The sequence below is a fragment of the Diadema setosum genome, chromosome 17 (genome assembly GCF_964275005.1).
Source record: "Diadema setosum chromosome 17, eeDiaSeto1, whole genome shotgun sequence".
In the NCBI taxonomy this organism is placed as follows: Eukaryota; Metazoa; Echinodermata; class Echinoidea; order Diadematoida; family Diadematidae; genus Diadema; species Diadema setosum.
Window position 1 is genome coordinate 17,185,028 of NC_092701.1, and position 24,812 is coordinate 17,209,839.

The window sequence follows — 24,812 nt, forward strand, 5'->3', positions numbered from 1 at the left end:
TACTAGCAAGACGTCTGCCTGCGCCTAGCCATAGTTCTCCCCAGCGGTTTTTATTCTCTTACACAAATGTGAATATATGGGGTTTACACGCGAGTAACCAAGTCATCGCCAAAGAAATAGAGTCTACAAACACTCACGGATCGTACCGATATTTACCTTGAAATTCAAGTTTTGGCTACAGCCGTATGTCATCTACCCATTCGCTCATAGTCGGTAGAAGTTGTTTAATTTTTTTTTTTTATTAGCTCGCGAAAAAAAAAAAAAGTAGACTCTAGTTGTCACAAATCCAGATGCGTCGATCGCTGCCAGCGCCAGAGATAGCTAGCTGCTGGCCGGCTGGCGCCGGGTGGTAAAAGCACTGGCTGCCGCTGGCACCCTTGCCACGCACGCAGGGCGCTTGCCGACCCGGCCTGGTTGGCCCCCAGTTATGGCGTCGCCATAAGAGGGCGCACTTCCATGATCAGTCACTTACGTACAGTATGTGCGGGATTTCCGAGTGCGACGTGCGTAAATGTTTGGGACGAACATCTTCGGACATCTTGACTCTTGAGCGAGTGCTACATGTAGCTGACTGGTATTGACCCACAAAGGTACGTGAAAAATGCTGTTAGTTTTCGACCCATTTTATAAAACAAATGATGCATAGGATTATTTGGTGGCGTCAGTGGAGATGCAGCTCACTCTCGGGTATTTACAATGTAGTGCATGTTTCACAATTGTAAATACCCTCGAGTGCGCTACATCTCCACTAACGCACGCTATCCTGTGCATGTAATAACCGGTACCTCGTTATAACCGTACGCATCAAAAACAAAGAAAAATATAAGCACGACGTCATACCCGTCAATCAAACTTATAAGAACATCCTTTGCGTTGTTATTACACAATTATGGATCGTTATTATTGAGACAATAAAGGGAAATCATTTGTGAATTGATACATAAAAAAGACGGAAAAAAGTAGGGGTTCAAATGCGTTAATTCTTTATTTTTCTTCCAAAAATCTCTTCTCATAATAGTTGCACATTATGTTCTTGAGAAGTAGGCCTACTCGGCAGGATGATTCGCGATTCTTTCTTCACCTATCTCTTCCTCTTGTATCGAACCATTCTGAAAGAATGTTTTTTCGTTTATGATATACAGTGAACAGTGTGAAATTACAATGAACAAAATCAGATTGTGTAAAATGCGTTTGTTAAGTTTTTTCTAAACACCAGCCCGAAAATCGAGTAACATATATGCGCTGTTTATCGTAACTTGCGAGGTATGTTACGCTGTTGGTGCCCAGCGGGAATGCGATGATTTCATGAATCATTTCGGCTGTAATCCTATATAATGTATGATCGTTGCGCCCGAAGGGATTAAAAATGCGTTCTTTATTTTCTTTGGAAAATCTCTTCGCGTTTTTTACACCCGTTCTTGAAAATATGCGACATTGTTGAATTTGGAAGGTTGTGATCCTTTTTACACAAATATGTACCTCATAGACCATTTTGAAAGAAAGATAAATCTTCATTGTGAAATTCAGTGTTAAATAATAATGAACAAACCAAGATCTATTCAAACTTTTAATTGCGTTTGTTTCTTTTTCTGAACACCAACTCAGATTAACATGCGCTATTCAACTATTTTACGCTACTGTCACCCGGCAGGATCGCGATGATTTCATTAATTATTTCGGCTTTAATCATACACACTCATATTTATTGTTACATGATAATGAACAATCCCAGATCTATTCAAACTGTTCAATGCGTTTGTTTCTTTTTCTAAACACTGACTAAAGCAGTCAAGTAGATTAACATGCGTTATTCAACTATTTTAAACGCTACTGTCACCCGGCGGGATCGCATGACTTCATTAATTATTTCGGCTTTAATCATATGGGCCGTTCTCCACAAAAGGGCACCAACAGGGTTGGACAAACTATAAAATTTCGACATTAAAAAAGTCGTGAAACTCATTTGAATTCAGAAACTTTAATACTTTGAGAACACATAACAACCAACGGGTGATTTTTGACACCAACACATTTTTCAAGAAATAGCATTGAACTTGAACACATTTTTTTCATAGTTTTTACCACCCGTCAGATACGTTACCATTAGGCTTTAGACAAGAAAATGGCTGTGGAAGTATCATCTGTGGACCATTAATGTAAATATCTATTGCAATGTAAACGTAACTAATATGCGCACATGATTAAAAAGTAATTCTTGAACTTTGATCGGTCCAGATGTAAAAAACGATTGACGTTTGAAGCCTGTAAGTCAAAATCAGATCAAAAATATATATATTTTTTTCGTAGAAAATACACAACCATAAATTGCAATTAATATCTCTAATACACTTTGATCTTATATTACTTTGAAACAGTAATAAAAATCATACATAAGTACTGAAATTATCAAAGAAAGCTAATTGCAAGCAAACGTTACAGCAGATTTCATACATTTTGAATCACAAGGAAAGAGAAAAACGGTAACGTATCTGACATACTTCGATTCCACAAAATTTCGTTACTGTGATTTCTATCTCAAGATGACGATAAACTCAATCTTGCATTATATCTTACACCCAAATGAATTTTCAACCTTGAACATTCATATTTGTAACCCTAGTTAATATAGTCCTAACACTGCTCAGTAACACAAAGTCATATATTCATCAATAGCATTATGTGCATGCATTAAACAAAATCAACGCAATAACATAATCATGTTCTGTTTGAAATGTATGACTGAAATTTGATTTAAAATGTATAATAGTCCATTCCCTTCTATTAACCCATTGATTAGATATCTGACATTATTAAGGGGGAACAATAATTATCATCAAATTCATGCATACCTATACGAGTGCAAAGAAGATAATTATATACGGTAATGTCGATATGGTAACGTATCTGACAGACATCTATACCATACGAAATTTTGTTACTGTGACTTATAAAGTAACATGATGATAAACTCACCCTTGCATATTGTTTTATATCAAAATGTTATAGCCACCTAGAACATAACCCCGGATAATCTATTTGACATAGTTCTGTTAGTAAAATTAATTGATAACATACACAAACAAAGTTATCTCGAAACGTAATTATGATTCTGTTTCAAATATAATGACCGAAACTTTTGATTTCTAACAGACAATGTACAGCCTATTATGTAGCTCTGTCCCTCTGTTAACTCATAATTAGATATGCAACATCATTCATTTTGGAACAACATGATGAAATTGATTAGCTCCGAGTGTACAGACAAATATATAACTTCCAACGTATAAAGGTAACGTATTTGACTGCTGACAGTTTAATCTTATAAATACAATGTTATTTCACTTGGGCCACTTGTGTTTCGGCTCTGCTCCTAACAAAATGACCCAAAAGAACTTTCTAAAATAGTATAAAAGATTTCATTCGCAGCAAGTAGCCATGTTGCATATAGGTGTCAGAAGCTTTGTATAAAATGTATTAATGTATTTCCACATGTCCTGTCATGAAATTTGTTTCAAAAAGAAGCTACGGAGCAATACTTTAGGTAATGGTGGTAATAACGTAACCGACATAACTCTCAAGTAAAACTTCTTTGCATTAACACATCTGATTCATCATCCACTCAAATATTTTGGTATATTTATTACAGCTTACACTATATTGACGTATTCCACATTTTCATATTTTTGTACATTCATAGAGAGCCAAGACAAAACAACTAGATTAAGGAATCGTAAATATTCTCCTTCCACGTACATCAGTTGACAATTAACATTACGTTGTCCCTGTACAATAATGTGGCAAGTATTTAAGGAAAATCCGGGTCAGAAATTAATATGATTAAAGAACGAAGAGGAACAAAAAATACATACCAAGTAACAAGTAGGGAAGATAATATATTATATTTCTAAATTTCACATTTTCAGAAAACATTTCTTGGCCAGTCTTTATGAATATTCTAATGAGCAAGTCATTGATGTCATCCGCTCATAATTTGTCATTATATGTTATAGATGATATTTCGGAAATTCTTCCTTTTTTTGCAGAATACAGGCAAAAACCATACGCTTATATTAATATATGTCATACATTCTGGATTGATAGAAGGAAAGCTTTATCCTGTATGATATCTGATATATGACATTTTGAGGATGTCTGAAAATAAAATGTGTAGAAAAATGTGAGGAGATTACGTCATTAATTTGTTCATTTCAAAAAAGAAATGTTTTCCGAAAAAAAAAATGAAATTTAACCACGTCATTATTTTCCTTTTTCCTGAGTCGACATGTGATCAGAAACAGGAACGCGATATTGGATTTGTCTTTTCCGCTCCTTTGCTAGAAACGTGGGGTCGATCTTTTTCTTTCTCTCTCTGTAGGCCTTCTGTATACCTCAGCAAGCGTTTTACCCATGTCTTTTTCTTTCTAAAATGCACGAGAGACAGACAGAGAGGGAAAATATCAGCATGGGAGTTTTATAATCAATGTACATTGTTTAATAATAAATAATATATGTATACATATATATATATATATATATATATATATATATATATATATATATATATAGCCGTCGTGTACGTAAGAACAGGACATTATCATCCAATAAGATTCGTTACGAGTCGGGTAAGATACGTTACCGTGCCAATGCTGGGTAATATTCTAACGTACATGCGAGCTATCACAACACATGAAATAATATCATGCATACGCAATATGTATAACTGTTCCATCAACATTAAATAACTCGTAAATGTGTCATTGTTAGTCATATAGATAAATATTCAAAAATGAAAATTCTTACCAACCACGTAGCTGGGACGAATAACAAACGGCGAGAAGCCTTATATACATCTCCCTCAGACTCTCCGTACTAAATGTAATGCAACATCACGCTCAAAGTGGCCGCCATGCTTTGAAGAGCGGAGAACCATTTACAAAATTAAAGAATGAGCGCAAAGAGCGTTGCGCGTAGTTGATGCACTTTGCACATCAGATATATACATATCTGTGACTTTATGCGGTAACGTATATGACGGTAACGTATTTGACGGCCTTAATGGTCAACCTTATGTTTTCACGAAATAACAACCTTTTCTTTCATAACTCCCGTGTATGAATACAAGCAATGTATGGTGCTTTAATGAAAAATACATTATAACTTTGTCAACAAAGTATTTTTTCTGTAATAGAGCAAAGTTTCAGTAACGTATCTTATTTTCGCTTATCGTAACATACACAATTGCAAACTTTGTGTCTGAATATATTTATTATCATAGAGTTTCAGAATGCACTGTTTGTATTTATATAATCTTGAAATGGACTTCATTCACTACACCGAAATACATACCACTGCTATATTGTCTTCATATTTTTTAGGGCGTCATACAAAAAGTAACGTATCTTACGGAGATTTGGAGACACCTTCGCTAAGAACGCAGAAAAAAATATACCAATCTTTTTTCGCTCAGCATTATGCTTTTTTATTTAGGCACTGAAGGCACTATAAATTAGTGAGCAAAACATAAAGTTCTGATATTACAGTAAAGAGCGGGAGCGTGAAATATAATCACAGAGTTCGCTGGAGACATGGGTGAAATCAACATATACATTTGTCATGCAGTCGAATATAATTTTTTCATGAGGTGCTGTGACCTGAATTGATTTTAATTTTACTCATTATATTCTCTAGTATAAATAAAAGTTAAAAAAATGGATTCCTGATGAAAAAATCGTGCTTTATGGCCTAGAGAAGGGTGGAGACACAAAAATGCCCTCTGGCGCCACTTTTCGGAGAATGGCCCATATACACTCATAGTTACTAGCCAGCAAAACAACTGGAAGTCGGAACTAAAAATGAGTTGCACACGCATTCCAATATTACATTATTGTCCGTTTTGGCCACGAGTGTCGCTACATGAAAAGTTTTTGAATGCGTTTTTTTTTTCTTTTTTCCTCTCGTTGCGCTGTGGTCTGACCTTATCACGCACGCGTATCTCGCGAAAAACAAAATCGAATGATTTTATTCAATAACTTAGTAGGAACATCGGAAGGTATAATTATTGTGTCTTATCGCGTGGTTTAGAAGAAAACATGAACTACTCTGCAAAACGGGAAAGAGACATGGATAGCGTGATTTCGGTTTTCAATGTTCCGTTTGTCGCGTGTTTGAAAGCGGCAAGTCAAGAAATGGAACCTCGCGAAAAAGAAAATGGAATGATTATGATTATGTTAATATGTGGTTTAGAAGAAACATGGAAGGAGCGGTACTCGGTTATTCGTCACTGATAATGGGCGGTAAAAAAGGATAACGGCGGGACTGAAACATGTTTGTTTCCGAGTCTTCCCGCTTCAGACATAGTACAACTTGTACATTCGGGACGGACACACTGAGTATGTCTTGTGCAGACTATGTAAAACGGGGATAGCGTGAATTCCCTTTTTAATGTTTCGTTCGTCGCGTGTTTGAAAGCGGCAGGTAAAATGGAACCTCGTTGTATCCGATCAAATTGCTTATGTTTTTCTTTATCATGATGCACTGAAAATGTCCTCGTTATAACCGATTCGTTCTGCCATAGGTTTACACGCAAAGGAAAACGGGACCGACGCGATCAGCTCGTTATAAGCGGTTCCTCGTTATAACGGGGTTTCATTGTAGTCATGGGGTTTATGTGATTTTCAAAATATTATTATATTTTTTTTTTTTATTCCCCCAAATCTTTCATTGCTTTCGGCCTAGGCCTTCAGCGAGTACATTCGTGAATGTACACAGAACCGCGCGTGGGGGACGGTGACGAGGAGGCCGTTGGACGACTCCCCCCCCCCCCCCCCCCCCGCTAAAAACATTCCGCGGTGTGTGTGTGTGTGTGTGTGTGTGTGCGTGTGCGTGGGTGCATACAAGCCTACTTCCGTTTTTTTTTTTCCTTCGGTAATTGCTGTAGGTCCTACTAACTTTGCCATTTATTTGTTACGCCTACTGAAACTTGAAATTGTATAATTATTTCATCTACCTTTAAATGAATTATTATTTTATGTTTGTACGGTACCAAAGCAAAGTGAATTGGTGTTTCTTGTATTAAATGATTGGAAGTGAATAGGCCTACTTGAAAAAAAAAAAACAAAAAACAAACAAACCAAAATGCGTTCAGGGCCGGGGGAACTGCGCTCCCCCCCCCCCCCCCCCCCGTCCCGCGGCCCCGAGATACCCGTATACCCTTACAAATTGCTGCAATAAAACTAAAATCGTCAAAAATACCCTTTCAGGACCCATTGCCATCCTTTTTCTTTTCCTTTTTTTTTAAATATAGATAATATATATAGTTTAGAGGACAACCGACGAACTGTCACAGCGCGGATACCAGTATTGGAGGTGGTCTCTCGCGGTGCAAATACCCATATGGGACGAGCATGCACTATAAGCTAATGCATATAGGACCAGGGAGGTGGAACCCCCTCCCTGATAGGACTATAAATTTGCATTCCCCCAAAGTGTCTCTGGGAAGTGACTGACTTCTTTTTAACACCCCAATAAGTTCAGTTAGGAGCATAATAATGTTGATGAAAAGTTTTGGCGGGCTGTTCCAGTGCCGTTTGTCGGAAATAAAGCAGCTGGACAACGGGCTAGATGCATGTAGGTCCCCTAATTAATGAAAATAGAAAAATGAAACGAAATAAATACATCCAATATATTGTCAGATTGAAACATTTCGAGTATCATAGATGATTTAGGCCTACCTACAACTATCTGATATCATTTAGTGAGGCATCCATAATATTCATGCACGATGATTCTGGCGTGTTGATTTTGTTAGCAATAAGTAAAAGGGAGAGTAAATGACAAGAGCAACAACATGGGAAGGAGACAGGAGAAAGAACAAAAAAAAATTGAAAATAGAGAATTTCAAGGCAGTATTCAGCAAGCACAAGAGGCAATATTTCACGGATACTATGGCCCGACGAACGGCCGTGGTTGCAATCAACCAATCAACTCTCAGCTATTACTGCCAAAGCGTCGCATATTGCATCAACTATCGCTGGCTGGCGCAACGGCTTGCTTGCTTGCGAGGCGCGTGAGCTGCTATACTGCCGCTGTCGGCAGTGTACACGAACTTGTTCATTTTCCACTGCCGATTTCCATCGTCTTTTGGATATTTTATCCTCATCCAAAATCTTCAGCTCAATCTTGATGACTTTCAGAGAGTCTGAGTATGAAAGTATAAGAATAAATACTGGTTTAAAGCCAACATTTTAAAGCAAATTGTTAGCATAAAACTAAACAGGGAAGCGGGAGAAAAATGTCATGTGACCAACGTTAACCAATAGTGATTGCCGTTTGTCTGTCTAAAAGAATGAATTTTCTGCTGATCCGCCATTGCTGTCGCTCGGAAAGCTCGGTGGTGTGAATTTGAATCTTGACTGTGGAATGGACACCAAGAGCCATCCGGCGCTGCAGGGCTGTCAGCAGCAAGTGCAGATTTCTTCTTGAGGGTATAAAGCTAATATTTTTGCCTTTTGTCCTCGAAATATATGTAAAAGTAATGAAATATAACACCAGAATAATGTCGGACCATGTCTATGACTGTCGTAGCCATGTAGTCTCGCGTACATGATAACGGAATCTGTGCGAGGCGTTCTGATTCCGAGAGAAAAATCACGAAAGTATTCCAATTGGATACATATTTAGGTTACCTACATTTCTCAGAGTATTCTATAAATGTTAGACAATGATGAGGTGTACTGTGTCGATCGTATTTATCGTGATAAAGAAGGAGAAATTTGTTATTGGGTCAAGTCAGTAGACAATAGCGCACAGCTTTTTCTCGCCGTATATTGTGAACGGCCGTTTGCGCACCATACATCACATACAGACCCGTGGCCATTGCCACGCCAAGACGTACGCGCTAAAGCAGTGTAGCCGCTGTGCAACCCTTGCGTTCATGACCGCCCCGTCTAATGTTAGGATCTAAATTACTTCAGTGTGAAGCTGAAATTGGGTTGGTCCTGATTACCTACAGTAATTAGAATATCTAGAGAACCTCTACATGCTGATATTGTGACAGCCTGACCACCTGAAGAACTTGATTTCGTTGATTCTGCATGCTCTTGTGGTAATGTATTGTGGAGATAGAATCGATGCAATGACAATGTCAATGAGCATGATGAGAGGTCTGACAACATGCAACAACGTTACATTTATTCTATTTAAAAGTCTTTAAAAACGGACATGGCTACACTTGTACTGTGGGGCTTTCCTGCAGTTTCATTGACACTTTTTTTACTTTGAATTGGGTGTTGCACATCGTCATGATCGTATCATCGTCGTATGTGTGTGTCGTTACCAGCCAGGCCACACTTGTGGTTGTATGATTTAGGGTAGAACAGTTTTCTACCACCTAGCTCCTATCGTCTGGGATCTGCAGCTTGTTCATTCCAAAAGTATAAAACAAATTTGCCTAAGGTTTGCCTCAAATATGCAATAAATACTGCAGTTTTGAATATCATGACTGTCCTGTTGATTGTGAATCTCCGTAGAAAATCTAGTCTACGGCATAGTGAAGCGATGCCATTTTAGTGCGTGCGATGCATTTTCTTTTTTGCGCAGCTTAAAACTTTAAACGGGTAGAGTATTCTAGACGGTGTCTAAAGCCTGCCGCACACTATACGACTCGCGATCTTACGACTGACAGACTTTGGATCTGAAATAAACAAGCGTGTTTATTCTGAGGATATTGTGATTTATTTCGGATCCAAAGTCTGTCAGTCGTAAGGTCGGGAGTCGTATAGTGTGTGGCGGGCTTAACTTGACATGGGCACCCCCTTCCTCCATGGGTAATACACATGAATTTCACAGTCGTGCGTCGTATTCGCAAGTCAATGTAGACTCTAACTAGACGTCTGTAGTTTGTTTATGAGTTTGTTTTTCATGTCTTCATTATTACTATTTTCATAGCTATATGGTGCTTAATCCCACACATACTTTTTCTTTCTACATTGTATACGCTAACAGCTAGAGGGACTATGAGTATGATATGCAGGGTGCCGATGTTTAGGTACTGTAAAACATATATTCGCGGCATGAAATTTTCGCGAATTGGAGCTGACAGCCTTTTTCGCGGCATGAAATTTTCGCGAATTGCCACTGGCGTTCAATGCATGTAGTGTAGACAAAAACTTTCGCGTGCATTTTAATTTCGCGAATTTTGGTGTTCGCGAAATTCGCGAAATTAAAATGCACGCGAAAATTTCTCGTTTTACAGTACCTAGCGCTAGCTGTGGATACGTGTATGTACCCTCTATACATGTACAGTACAGTACAGTAGCCATTATTGCCTGAGTCACTGGATACAGCCACACGAAAGTGCAATGCAATGTACTGCGATGAAAATCACCTTTGTTTTCTTTCTTCTGGATGACATATATTTTCGTTAGATGGTTTTAAATTTATTCTCATCCTATTTCTTTGCTTCTTCCATCCAATCTTGTCACAAATGGTCATCAGTTTTAACTAGTGTAGACCTAGATCTAGGTGATTTTTACAGGTTTCTCGTGAAGATCTTAGTTCGCAACCTCGGGAGTTTTGTGCATTCGACAGCCAGCAGCATTTTGCATTTTGCATTTTGTGCATTCGACAGCCAGCAGCCAGGCAGCTGTGCTGGCTCACAGCTTCACACCGCAGCAGTGGCTTGATGACAGCGCTACCTTGTGACCCCTCGAGTGCAGTACACATGCTGTACCAGGGTTCAAAATTGGCGATGGTCCGCTGGCCATTGGCCACCCAAAATCACGTCGGACTAGCTAAAAATCGAAAAATTCTGAAGTTACTAGTCCGTCTGGCTAGCCAAAATATTGCTTCAGTGTCAAAATTGATTCTAAGTAGTCCGCCTGGCTAGTTAAAAAAAAGTTAAGTGTGACCCCTGTGTACATACTCATACATAGCTCAAGTAATGTACTAAGCGTATTCATGCTCTTCGATAGTTGCGATACCAGTAATATACGCTCATCTCCACATTTATGTGTAGTGTTGACTCCATCATGGCATTGCGATTGATCCTCGACAATTGAAAGTCTCCCAATCAGCTATAATTACCTCCGCCAAGAGAAGAGGTTATGTTTTCATTACCGTTTCTGGCGTTTGTTTGTTTGTCCATGCGTAAAATAAGTTCTCAATAAGTTGTAAACGGATTGGAATGAAACTTGCAGGAAAGGTTGAAAATGACACAAGGAACAGATGATTAAATTTTGGTAGTGATCCGCAAATTTTTATGGATTTTATGAAGGATTTTCGATATTTTGGCCGGTAGGGTCAATGAACTTGGGAGTTCAAGCTGCGCATTTTTTGAGGTTTTCATACGCGCACTAAGTGTGTGCTCTAGTTTCTGCTAGAGTGAGGCGTGACGCCCAGCTGAGGGTTTATGACGTAACAAAAAGCTTCCATATTAGGAAATCGAGCGATTTTCAGCATGCTTGCGTATGGGTGGGAATCGCTGATCTCTATGGAAGAACAAGATCATTGGGTGAAATTAGCTGCTTGGCAGAGGTCTGTGCTCTCAGAGTCTCAGCCTGTGCTTTCTAGTTTTCTACTTATTTTAAATCCATCTCGTCAAACACAATGAGAATGGAATAAAAACAAATTGTAGCAAAATAAAGTTGTCTAGAACTTAGAAAGTAAAATTAGGTTACAGTACATATATTGTATATTCATCAATTTGATTTGGGGAGATGGTGGGATGGTATGTGATGTGTTCATTCTTTGCGTGTTATTGGGCGGGCCCCAGTGATTCCAATGTGGCATGGCAGTATCCAACTTCTCTGTGTGTATTATTTATAAATGTATGTGGCTGTATCCTCCAACTTAGGCCATGGCTGCAACCACACACATGCGTGTGGCTGGATGCACAAACCTGCACCTACAGTAGGTTCGATCTGGCATTCCAAAATTTGACACTGCACAGATATATGTAGATTTAGTGAGCAGGCGGTCAAATTTTGGGACAGTGTTACGGTCAAATTATGGGTGACTTGCTTTACTAGTTCACTTGCATTGCAAAAGTCTTGTATGTCTAGAACAAAAGATGTCAGTGTGAAAGTTTGTGATTATGATGTCGTAGAGTAGTAGAAAACTGCACTCATAGTAATTATCGTTATAACTTAATGTTTGTACTTCATTGTTAGGAATAGATGGTTTGACATTAAATATTCTCACTTGGCCTTTTCTTCATTTGTAGGTAGAGCTACAAACAAAGTGCAGAACTGGCTTCGTCGTGACGCAGGTTGTGACCTGCAACCTTGCCATCGTTATTGGTGTCAGCAAATTTGATGCTCCAATAGGAAGCTCATAGCTCCGCCATGAAAACCGATTCTGTGAGTACATATTTGTTTGGCTGTATGATGAATGTTCTTTTGTTATCTTTGACATGATTTTACAAGAATCAAGTTTTGTTTTTTGTTTGTTTGTTTTGAGGTTGACAGTCTTTGATAAGTGTTGTTTGTTTGTTTTTTAACAAATTTATTCACAAGTTTTTAGGGAAAGAAATTCTATGCCTGTACATTTAATGGTTTCCCAAGTCACAGGAGTGAGCTTGATAACAAGCTTCGTGAATGGTAGGATTTTCAGCACATGTCACAACAAATAAACATGAAAATAAAGTGAAGTAGGATAGATACATGTAGGTGTACCTGGTCCTTGTATCCTTGTGTTCTCACCACCTTATGTATAAACTACCAGTATTGCATTTTGCAGTATTTCAGTCAATGCTGGTGTACTTGGCTAAAGGAAGTGAAGGGCATACAGGTAGTTGTAGTTAGTTGAGAGAACACATGTTCATACTCGGTTACTGTGTTTTGTAATGTTCATATGGGTATCAACTGATGTTTAAATCATGTCCTGAAATCATTCTAAATCTTCCAAAGTTCCAATCTTAGCAGAGCTGTTCAACCGGTATCCATTACACTATGCTCTATAAGAAATAGTGAAAGGACAATTAATCCATGGTGCTTTTGATTCAGAGAAAGCTGAGAGATTACATGTATACTGCAAAGTATTGGTAGTTTTGATGTGAATTTGTCAATCTATGTAATGTAATTTATGTCACATTGTTTGTGGCAACCTCCTGTTTTCTACATGATAAATGCTTTTTATTATGAATTGCAGTACAGGTTGAGGTGAGGATTTGGCTTTTAACATTTTGCGAGATCATAATTTAGAAATCACTCTATGAAATGTTAAAGAGCATATAATTCTAAGGGGAATCAAAAATCTATTTGATGAAAATTGGTTTTGAAGTGACTGAGATATCCAGAAACAAGGTAAAACAAAGAGATCCTATTAAAAGTCGAGGCCTGTCACATTTTATCAGGATCGCTTTTTTTTTTTATATCTCAGCCATTTCAAGACCGATTTTCATCAAATAAACTATGAATTCCTCGAAGAATTACATGTTCTTTCTTATTTCGTAAGAGGTTTGTCATTATCTCACAAATACACACATAAAAAAGTTGGAAACCTGCAGCCCCGTCCAAACCGAAAACTGTACCATCCCTTTAATTACAATGTGGAACATTTTCATGTATTGTTCATTTCACGGTCGTAAAGGTCTAATCCAATATTAACAACTTTAACTTGCACGGGAAAGTCAAGAAATTGGATATGTCTTGTCCATTTCAAAACAGATCTCATCAAATAAACTTTGAATTCCTCTGAAGAATTGTATGCTCTTTAGTATTTCATAAGTGATTTTACTATCTCTCAAAAGTTCAAATCTCAATCCTCTACCTCAACCAAAATGGTACCCTCCCTTTAACGTGTGAAACGGTACAAAGGCATGATAGTAGGGATACTACACTACATGTGCCTACATGGTGTACAAGACTAGTGGAAGTGAAAAACCACACACATGGTAATGCACATGTGCCTGTACACACAAAGCGAATTTTCATTGGTATATCACTCATACACACTGATGGAACCCAAGTGAATTGAGCCTGGCGGAGGACAAGATCGACAAGAACAGTTTCATGTGTATGACTCGTGTGTGTAGTACATTTAGCACGTGCTCATTATATTGATTTATGGTATTTGAAAGAAAAACCAACCAATTTTGCAGGAAAATTGAAATGAATCATTGACAGAAAATTCTACATACAGTGTATGATGAAATTATTATTTTCCGTAATCACAGTTCATTGGACATTTTGATTTTTGTGGAAGATTTGGGCAGGTTTAGCAATATTATAAATTTCTAATAAGTTTGAAGATGGTGATTCAACCAAAGAGTTTGTATAGCAATTGCATTGCCATACCATGTATAAATTTACATTATAAACAATTTGCACAAGCAAGGCTGTTTGTGAAGCAAGCCCTGTAAGGGATGAAAATAAACAAAATTTCTGTAAATTTACTTTCTTTCTGTTCAAATTTGAAGGAAATACATGAAGTCAGCACACTGTCAGTGATCTCTGCAATAATTTTCACACGTCTCTCTGGCTTTGCCTTGGGCAGTCCTCCAATTTCAAGTTCAAAGTTCAAGATTAAAATTCAGTTGAATTGAAATGCCTGTCTCAGGGGAAAAAAAGTCTCCAACAATGAGACCATAGAATCAATGCATGGAAAAATCCAAATGGTAGAAATCCAATCCCAACAATTGAAGCTAGATTTAGAGACGTTACACGTAGCTTTACTCTAGTAGAAGAAGTCTGTGAGTTTATTATTATTTTCAATGCTGGTCTTTCCAATACTTCTGTGCATTGCTGTCATCCATGCTTTCGATTGGTGTCGAGGCTTGCATCTGCCATAGCCTTGAGAATTCTGTCTCTTGAAACCCTTTATTGATGATTTCTGGCTGATGGTGGATGTTCTTGTGGACTCTTATCATCCAAGTGGTATGGGTGGGCTTGATTACTGATGTATGAAAGTCAGCCCTGCCTTTACCCCATCAGCCACCTTTTTGGAATACCACTGATTAAACTGTGCTCGCATTTCTGTTTTGTAGATTTTGATCACTGGTGTCAAAGGGCTGAAGGAAGTCTCTAAATGTAGCGGAGACGAAGATATGATGGCCCAGGCCGCTGTGTTTGTCAAGAAAGTCCTTGGTTTGATGGGCTTGGTACACATTGAAGATGAGCAGCAGTTTTGTTTTGTAGGTGTGTAGAGTTTCCATAGGTCTTCTTGACGCAAGAGCATGTGATGGTGTCCATGTGTACTGTGTCATGCTGACTGAGGTGCTCTAATGAGACTCAGTCTGGGTGATGTCCCAGTCGTTAGGGGAGGCAATGTTAGATGCCTCTGCTCAGCCTCGTCTCGGTTGATGACTTGTCATGGAAGGAAGTTGCCATCCAGAGCATAAGCCAGGAGTGCAGTTTATTGCCTCTTGTCATTGCTACCTTCAATTGAAGCTTGCTTCTCTCCCTTTGAGTGCATCATTCAATAAGACCCTAGAACAATGCCTGTAGCTGTTTGATCCAATTAATCACAAAGATGTGTGGCACATCAAACTTCTGTACTCTCCTTCCTATCCTCCAGCGGAATTGACCTGATATGTTATCCATGTCATCGTTGCGATGTTTGATACCCATAGTTCCCTTCCATTTTGGAGCACCGATCCTGTCAAACACTGATCATATGCCCATGTTTTGTCAGTGATGATTGAAATCCCGTGTTCAGCCAGGATGGGTAGTTTGGCAGACTTCAGCAATCCATTAGTTCCAGCAAGGACAAGCTTGGAGCTAATGCAGCCTTCACTCTTCTGTACAACTTGGATGAACCGCTTGACCTACTGTATTCATCTCACTCCTTCCCAAGAAAAAGAGATCTGACATTCCCTTTTGTCCTTTAGGAGTGCACATCATCAGGAAATGACTGCAATTTCTCAAGATATAAATGTACACATCCTTCATTCCTCTGATGGTGCCCCCATTCACCTCCTTTAATACCAAGTTCCATGATTATATTTCTCCCTGCTGCTTGCCACACCATTCTCTGCAGCAAACCTTCCTATCTTAGCCTTGAGTTCACCTCTGTTTGCCCCGTATGGGCTTCAGGGGTTTCTTTTTGGGGGTTCCTCACCCTCAATCTCCTCATTCACAAACCTGACGGGTGCAGATGGCAGGCCATTGTAAGGTAGAATTGGTAGGGTTACAAGTAGGTACATGTATTGTTACTGGCTGGTCATGTAAAGGTTTGGAATAACACAACATGTTGACAAACAAACGATTGGTAGATGATGACAATATCCATGGTCATATTCGTGAGTGAACATAATGGGCATGAATAGAAATTTGCGTTTAAAACTACAAGTACTGTGCTGAGTGCTACATTATCACATGACGTGCATGTGTTTTTCCCTAGCTTTACATTGTACACCCAATCAGATACGATCGACCTTGCACACTTACAATTGTGCATGTACATGTGTTTACTGTACCTTCAATGTATACAGCACAACATACAGTAGATCTGACATTAGTGTGTTATAGACATCATGGGCCATGCAGTGTGCTCGACCATACATGTACACCTATAGTAGAAATACAGATCTACATTGTATGTATACTGGTAATGTAGTTGTGTGCAATCCAGCACTGCTGGTATGGCTTTTTGTACCCCCGCATACACAAAGTGTAGAAGGGAGTACATAGGAATCAGCTTGTGGTCGGTCAGGCAGTACATTGCAAATCTTGCGCCGCAAACTCCTTCTGCAATTTTGAAACAATTTAGATTCAACTTTGAAATTTTAGATTCAAATTTCAATTTGGAAACAATTTAGGTTCAACTGTACATGACATTGAATTTGGAATGTACAATTGTACAGATGTGCAAGACATGTCTTTTGTGTTTGTTGGAGAAATCATTGCCATGGTAACCACAATTTTTCATAAACCTTGTGAAGTGAATTTATTTCAAATTTGGTATGTACATATGTTATGATTTAAGGTATAGTTATGCAAGACACTCATTGTGTTTGTACCCAACAAGGCATTGCCATAACAAACTGCATGTTTTCTTGAAAATCTTGTGGAGTGAACTACTTCCACAATTGTGAAGCAATTATGGCATTGAGGTATAGATGTGGAAGACCTGATTTTCGTGTTTGCCAGACAAAGCATTGCCATAGTAACCACAATTTTACCAACACCTTGTGACATTTGGGTATTTCTACATAAACTTCAGTTAAAAACAAGGAGTGTGGCAGACCTGATCAAACTCACAATGTACTCACAAGGTACTACACACACACACACACACACACACACACACACACAAACAGAGCATTTTATCAAATCCTGGTTCAATTCTTTTTCATAGGAGTCTGAGCTGTTGGAGTGGGGGTATTAATCACCTGAAGTGATAGTTCTTTTTTTTTTTTTCATGTAGGAATTATATTTTTGTGCCTTTTTTTCATGGTCCAAAGGCGATTCGCAGAATTCACAGAAAATGAAAGCTGTACAAAAATTTCAGCTTGTACTGTGAATGGTTCTAGACTGCAATGGCTTATTAATGTGTCAGCATCTTTTTGAAGCAAAATATATTGAGTAGTGATTTTATTTCTCACTTAATTAGTATGTTATCAACAGTTCAGCGTAGTTTGTATGCATAATGTTTTTGAGTGCTGAATCCCTAGAGAGACCGGTGAAACCTGAAATTCTCTGTGATGTCCAGTAAAATTGATTTTAAAATATCCCAGCCAGATGCTGCATGTGTCCCTTTGTGTCATTTTCTGAATTAATTGTAATCAAGGGATGAGAATTCTTTGTTTGACCAACTCAGCAAAGTTTGAAGAACTTGCTGGTTAACAAAAGTATGAGAGTGGAATATGATACATTGTACTAAAGAGAAGTGCTATCTGTACCAGTACTTCCTTTCTTAAGGTGTTGATTAATATACAATTTTTAGGCCAGTGTGACATTGTTCTACTATTTTGAGATGATGTTGAATCTATTCTTAATTAGACTGGCTAACCCCCTGCAAGCCACATTTTATTTTTTCATTTTTTTTTCTCATAAATTTGGACTTCATTGAATCTTGTTCTGAAAGTTACATTTCATCTTCACATGGATGGACCAAAGAATAGGTAAATGAATACATTGTAAGTCTGCAGGCTTTGACTTGTCTACCTGTTTAATCTAGCTTTAACTATTAAATAATCAAATTGACAAGGACTGAAAATGTTGCAGTAATTGTATGATTATTTACCTGATGAACTAAGAATACATAACTCTACAGATTTGAAGAGATGCTATGAAAAGGTTTACAAGCTGTTATTGAAATCCATTTGTAGATTTAGAGAGTCTATGAATGGTTAATAGTTCATCAAAGTATGCTACTGATTTGCAGTTTGTGAGATGTGCATTGGATTTGTGGTACAATGTACAACTTTGTATGTACACTGTACTGTACGCTGGAAAGGACGTACTGTGCTGTTTTTTATATAGAGTTTCTTGAATTGTGTTCTCATGATTTTGTATTAATTATTCTTAGATTAGAAGACATGTCTTTTTATATGGTGTATCTACAACCCTGTATGGTCTGCCATTGCATCGCAGATTCTCAGATATTGAACTTTGTATGCTCTTCTTTTGCTTACACTTCTAGCCATTCATGCAACATTGTACCATGATGTGCATACAGTACAAGTAGCAATTTGTCAGTATATGATCTGTACAATAATGTACAATGCACAGGCTTGAGTTGATTGGGCAGAATGGGATCCATGAAATAAATATGGAATGGTTGAAACCCATTCAGATGCACCACATACGTTTTAGATTTCCAAATTTACATGTACAGAAAGGCGGATTCCGGACTCTGGTCAGTCAAAAGTTAGTCTGATACAATGTAGACAGTAAAATTTTATAAGGATAACAGTGACATTTTTTTCCCAAAAAAAATTGGATAGAGGTTAAGGAATTAATGGAATTATAAATTTTGACTCAGTCATAATATATAATATACAATTGTACTTCTTACCTGTCAATGTGAAGGAGGGTTAGGTGTACAGACTGACCAGTAATCCTGTGTATGGCAATCCATCGATAGCATTAGAGCTTGACAAGGACTTTCAAGATCTGATTGAAACTTGGTACAGTGTACTTTAACATGGACATTTCCACCATAATATTTCAGGGATGTCACTTTCTTTTGTCTCCAATTTGCATTACCCCCCCCCCCCCCCCATACAATACCATAATTTAGATTACTTTAACGCTGTAACTTTGCCCCAAAATTGCTTCAAAGAAGCCATCTATTAGAATTTTTGCCTAAATGAAAAAAATTGGGTGACATACACTGTATGCACTGCTGGACAGACATCTATGTATTGACATATGAAGGTCAAATAATGAATGCTCATTGAAACTTTGTGTTTGAACTGAATGGCCAACATTGATAAGCTCATTCATTCATTTGAACATTGCATTGAAATACCATTTATAGACTATAGTGTGTCGTGTACTGTTGTGACATGGACAGACAAAACTTGCATTTTTACCTCTACCAAGGAAGGAGGTTAAGTGATTATCGGCATTGGTTTGTCTGTTTGCAAAATAATTCAAGAAGTTGTGAACAGATTTGAATGAAAGATACCGGTACAGGAAAAGTCGATAATGACACAAGGAACAGATGATTAAATTTTGGTAGTGATCCGGAAATTTGTATGGATGTTTTGAAGGATATTTTGATATTTTGGCATATAAGGTCAGTGAACTTAGGGATTCAAGGTGTGTGTACTTGAGGACAATGCGCACTAAAGTGAGTGCTCTGCTCGGGCAAGGTGCCATGCAGCTGGAAGCTGATGACGGAAACAAAAGGCTGCCATATTGAGAAATCGCATGCATGTGTCGGTGGAAATGAGTTGCTGGCTCTGCAGAGGACAGCGCTCTCCGAGTTGTTTTCTAGTTGTTCAATTGAATATTAGAGCTGTTGTTATCTTTTCTAATCAATATAAGGCCATTCAGTTGAAAATTAAAGTTTAAATATTAAAGCATTCACAGTTGTCTGTCCAGCTTTACATAAAATGTTACCTCAAAAATTTTCATTTTGGCAAAAATTCTACTAGATTGCTTCTTTGAAGCAATTTTGGGACACAGTGATCTCTCAATAAAGTGTTCAAAAAGATTGTGTTGTACAGGGGGTAATGCACATGGGAAACAGAAAATAAAGCAACATCCCTGAAGGCTGAAATGTACCCTCTTTCTGTGGAAATGCCCATGTGTACCATATGTCTGTTCAAGTAAGAACTAATTTAGACATGGGGTCATGAGTTCCATTGTGGCCGATTCAATGTCCTGCAGTGAAATTTCACAGTAAATGCTGTGCGATTGTGTGTTCACGTGCATTTTTCAGTCAAGCACATAATCATAAATAGTGGCAGGGCAATATATCAGTACACTCTTTTTAATTGATGTGATATTTAAAAGGTTTATAGAATCCCTTTAATAATTTACTTAGTATTCAACAGAATTCTATCTTGTGTGGCATAGACACACACCATTTCTGTTCTAACAAAAGTGCTTTGCACCCTGAAAAGTTCCAAGGTCAGAGTACTTCTAGTGTAGGTTGCATGTGTTTAGAATGTGCCAGACAGAAAGTTCATGGTTTGTTAGACTAGACTGTTACTAAATCAATTTATTTACCTGATTATCATACACTGTAGGTCATATTGATGCAGCATAAGATTTATTACACATAATCGTTCAGATTTTGTATGTTTGAAGGCAGCAGACATAAAGAAATGTGTTTCCCCTGGAGTTAAAGGCACATAGTCCCGGTAGTGTAGAGGGCGCTGTTGATGATACTACAGGGGGGTGTTTCATCAACGCTTGTCAGCGCAAAAAGTTGTCATCGCTGACAATCACCATAGTAACAGTCAGTGACCAGAGCATCTCAGCCAATCAAAACCAAGGTTTTTGCTGAAATTGTCAGCGCTGACAACTTATCAGCGCTGACAAACGTTGATGAAACACCCCCCTGATCACTGTTAGCATTGATACGAAGATTGCCGAAGTTGAGCTGTCATCAAGAGTAAAGCGCGTAGGTGTCTGGGTGTTGCTAGGTGATGTTGCCTTCGTTGTCTTCTCTGCGCATCACGCAGTCTGTAAATGCCAGGGTGCGTGCATACTGTACGTGCTGAAATTTTCGCGTACAGATATTTTTGCGAATTGCTACTAGGAGAACATTTTCATGTGTTGTTAATTTCGCGGATGCGAGGTCTAACTGTGCTTATCTGTTCGCACGTTGTTATTTTCGCGTGTTGTTATTTTCGCGGTTCAAAGGCAATTCGCGAAATTCGCGAAAATAAAACCACCGCGAAAATTTCAGCTCGTACAGTACAAGTTTTGTATGTGCTTCTTATTATGACATCACAAAAGAAATTTGCTAAAGCTGTCATCCCCCTCAGCCGAATCATGAGCTGAACTGTGATCAGACCACTGACTACAGTAGATTGGACTTCTTCGGACTCGGGGGAAATGGGTCACAGCGTAAGCGCTTAAGAGGAGTCGATAGCGTAGGTCTCTACATGTATAGGAAACTTGTGCCGTGCGCCCGCGTACGCATTTGACTAAACCATGGGGACCATGTGCCTTTGAAGGGATGGTACAGTTTTGGTTTAGATGAGGCTGCAGGTTTCCTACTTTGCATGCATGTTTGTGAGATAATGAGAAACCTCTTATGAAGTATGAAGGAACGTGTAATTGTTAGTGGAATTCAAGTTTTATATGATTAAAATTGGCCTTGAAATGGTAGAAATACCAAGTAAAAGCAATCCTGATGAAGTGCAACAGGCCACAACTTTTATGAGGATCTTTGCCATGTTTTCGAATATCTCAGTATTTCATAACAGATTTTCATCAAATTAACTTTCAGTTCCCCTTAGAATTGTATGGTCATTAACATTTCATCGAGTGGTTTCTAAATATCTCACAAAATGTTAGAAGCTGGATCCTCACTTCAACCAATACTATCCCATATTAAAGGGAAGATAAACCCCAAGAACAATGTGGATTGAGTGAAAGCAGCAACATTAGTAGAACACATCAGTGAAAGTTTGAAGAAAATCGGACAATCGATGCAAAAGTTATGCATTTTTAAAGTTTTGATGTTGGAACCGCTGGATGAGGTGACTACTAGAGGTTATGACGTATGAGTGGACAACAATACCAAGAAAATATAAAGAAAATTCTGCAAAAATCAATTTTTCATGAAAATTACAAATTCCATCAACTTGATATTGATATATGTTAAGGGTAGCAATTATTCCCCCTGCTTTCTGAAAGCGGTTGGTCCATTGTTTTTTCATAATTCTAGAAAAGTGAATTTTTGTTGAATTTCCTTTATATTTTCTTTGTATTGTTGTCCACTCATACGTCATATCCTCTAGTAGTCTCCTCATCCAGCGGTTCCAACACCAAAACTTTAAAAATTCATAACTTTTGCATCGATTGTCCGATTTTCCTCAAACTTTCACTGATGTGTTCTACTAATGTCACTGCTTTCACTCAATCCACATTGTTCTTTGGGTTTACCTTCCCTTTAATACATTGTACAGTACATTATGTACACTGTACAATGGTGCATGTTACACACTACATTTCTTGTTGTGTGACCATGTGTAACATTTTAATATTGCTTAGATTTTCCTTAGTTGTGCCTATTATGGTCATCTTACAAATTGTATAAGCAAAATGCTTGAGCAATATTGCATGCTGTTACTGATTTACTTACAATTGTATATAGTTCTTGAACATTACATTTTATCCTTCAAAATAGGTATGTAATTTTGCCCTTGTACTGTATGACAGAGGGTATGTATTTTAAAGGACAAGTTCACCTTCATATACATGTGGATTACGTGAATGCAGCAATATTATGAGAACACCTTAGTGAAAGTCTGGGGAAAATCGGACAATCTGTTCAAAAGTTATGAATTTTTAAATCATCTGGGCAGTAACTGCTGGATGAGAAGACTACTACAAGTGTACAGTGTATGATGTCACATGCGTACAACGATATAAGGATAATTGTCCCCGCCGAACGAGTTCGAGCAGGGGACTATGAAACGGGCTCCGTACGTGTGTGTGTCCGTGTGTCCGTGTGTCCGTCCGTGCGTCCGTCCGTGCGTCCGTCCGTGCGTCCGTGTGTGATCAAAATGTTCAAAATGCTACTCCTTCGCCATTTCTAACCCGATTTTGATTCTGTTTGCTTTATATGATAGCACTACATGGGAGCTTTGAAACTTCTATAAAGAATTTCAGTTGTGACCTTTGACCTTGACCTTTGACCTATATTGTACATTTTGCTTCAAAATGCTACTCCTTCGCCATTTCTAACCCGATTTTGATTCCGTTTGCTTTATATGATGGCACTAGGTGAGGGCTTCAAAACTTCTACACAGAATTTTGACCTTTGACTTCTTTGACCTTTGACCTTGATTTTTTGCCTATATTGTACATTGGCTACAAAATGCTACTCCTTCGCCATTTCTAACCCGATTTCGATTCCGTTTGCTTTATATGATGGCACTAGGTGAGGGCTTCAAAACTTCTACACAGAATTTTGACCTTTGACTTCTTTGACCTTTGACCTTGATTTTTGACCTAAATTGTACATTTTGCTACAAAATGCTACTCCTTCGCCATTTGTAACCCGATTTCAATTCCGTTTGCTTTAAGTGATGGCACTTGGTGAGGGCTTCAAAACTTCTACACAGAATTTTGACCTTTGACTTCTTTGACCTCTGACCTTGATTTTTGACCTGTATTGTACATTTTGCTATTAAATGCTACTCCTTCGCCATTTCTAACCCGATTTCGATTCCGTTTGCTTTATGTGATGGCACTAGGTGAGGGCTTCAAAACTTCTACACAGAATTTTGTCCTTTGACTTCTTTGACCTTTGACCTTGATTTTTTACCTATATTGTACATTGGCTACAAAATGCTACTCCTTCGCCATTTCTAACCCGATTTCGATTCCGTTTGCTTTATGTGATGGCACTAGGTGAGGGCTTCAAAACTTCTACATAGAATTTTGACCTTTGACTTCTTTGACCTTTGACCTTGATCTTTTTACCTATATTGTACATTTTGCTACTAAATGCTACTTCCGGCGGGGACATATATTATGCACCGCGTAATTTCTACTTTTCCTTGTTTCAAGAGAATTTCACAAAATTAAATTTTTGAAAAAAGTGCACATTTCCTCAACCTTTCACTGATGTATGTTAAAGGTAATATTATTCCCCCTGCCTTCTAAAAGAGGCAAGTCAAGCAATCTTTTATTATCCAAGAAAAGTGAAAATATGTTGAATTTTCTTTATGTTTTCTTTATATTGTTGTACACATGTGACATCACAAGTTGTAGTAGTCTTCTCATCCAGCAGTGACTGGGCAGAAACTTCAAAAATTCATATCTTTTGAACGGTTTGTCCAATCTTCCTCAAACTCTCACTTTTGAACGGGTTATCCAATCTTCCTCAAACTCTCACTGATGTGTTCTACTAATATTGCTGCATGCACTCAATCTACATGTCTATGAAGGTGAACTTGTCCTTTGAAGGAAAAGAGGGAAAAAATTAAGGGAGCACAATCATGTATCAATGAACTGACATTCATGGTGTAGTCACCACTCAGGTAATAGTGGAGATGACAATGGCACTCTGCTTCTTTACAATATAATGATAACCCTTTCATATCTTCTGTTAGCAACACTTTACAACTTTATGTATACAACTGCAGTAAGTACTGTAGACAGTTGTTACTAGTCAAACAGTAGTAGGGAAGAGTGGAAAAGTGAGACAGTGATGTCTCCCAGCTTGTTGACTTAATA

General features: G+C 38.1%; 2 protein-coding genes across 2 annotated transcripts in view; one reads left to right on the top strand and one right to left on the bottom strand.

Moving 5' to 3' along the window:
* LOC140241050 (WD repeat-containing protein 5) overlaps positions 1 to 404 on the bottom strand; it is a 42,783-nt gene extending 42,379 nt beyond the window's left edge. The window contains exon 1 of the mRNA XM_072320821.1: positions 157 to 404. The gene's annotated coding sequence lies outside the window, so the exon portion shown is untranslated. The remainder of the gene's footprint in view (positions 1 to 156) is intronic.
* Positions 405 to 8,356: 7,952 nt separating this feature from the next.
* LOC140241287 (homeotic protein female sterile-like) overlaps positions 8,357 to 24,812 on the top strand; it is a 53,640-nt gene continuing 37,184 nt past the window's right edge. The window contains exons 1-2 of the mRNA XM_072321038.1: positions 8,357 to 8,483; positions 12,221 to 12,356. Of these exons, the coding sequence (XP_072177139.1) occupies positions 12,342 to 12,356 (15 nt within the window). The 5' untranslated portion in view covers positions 8,357 to 8,483; positions 12,221 to 12,341. The remainder of the gene's footprint in view (positions 8,484 to 12,220; positions 12,357 to 24,812) is intronic.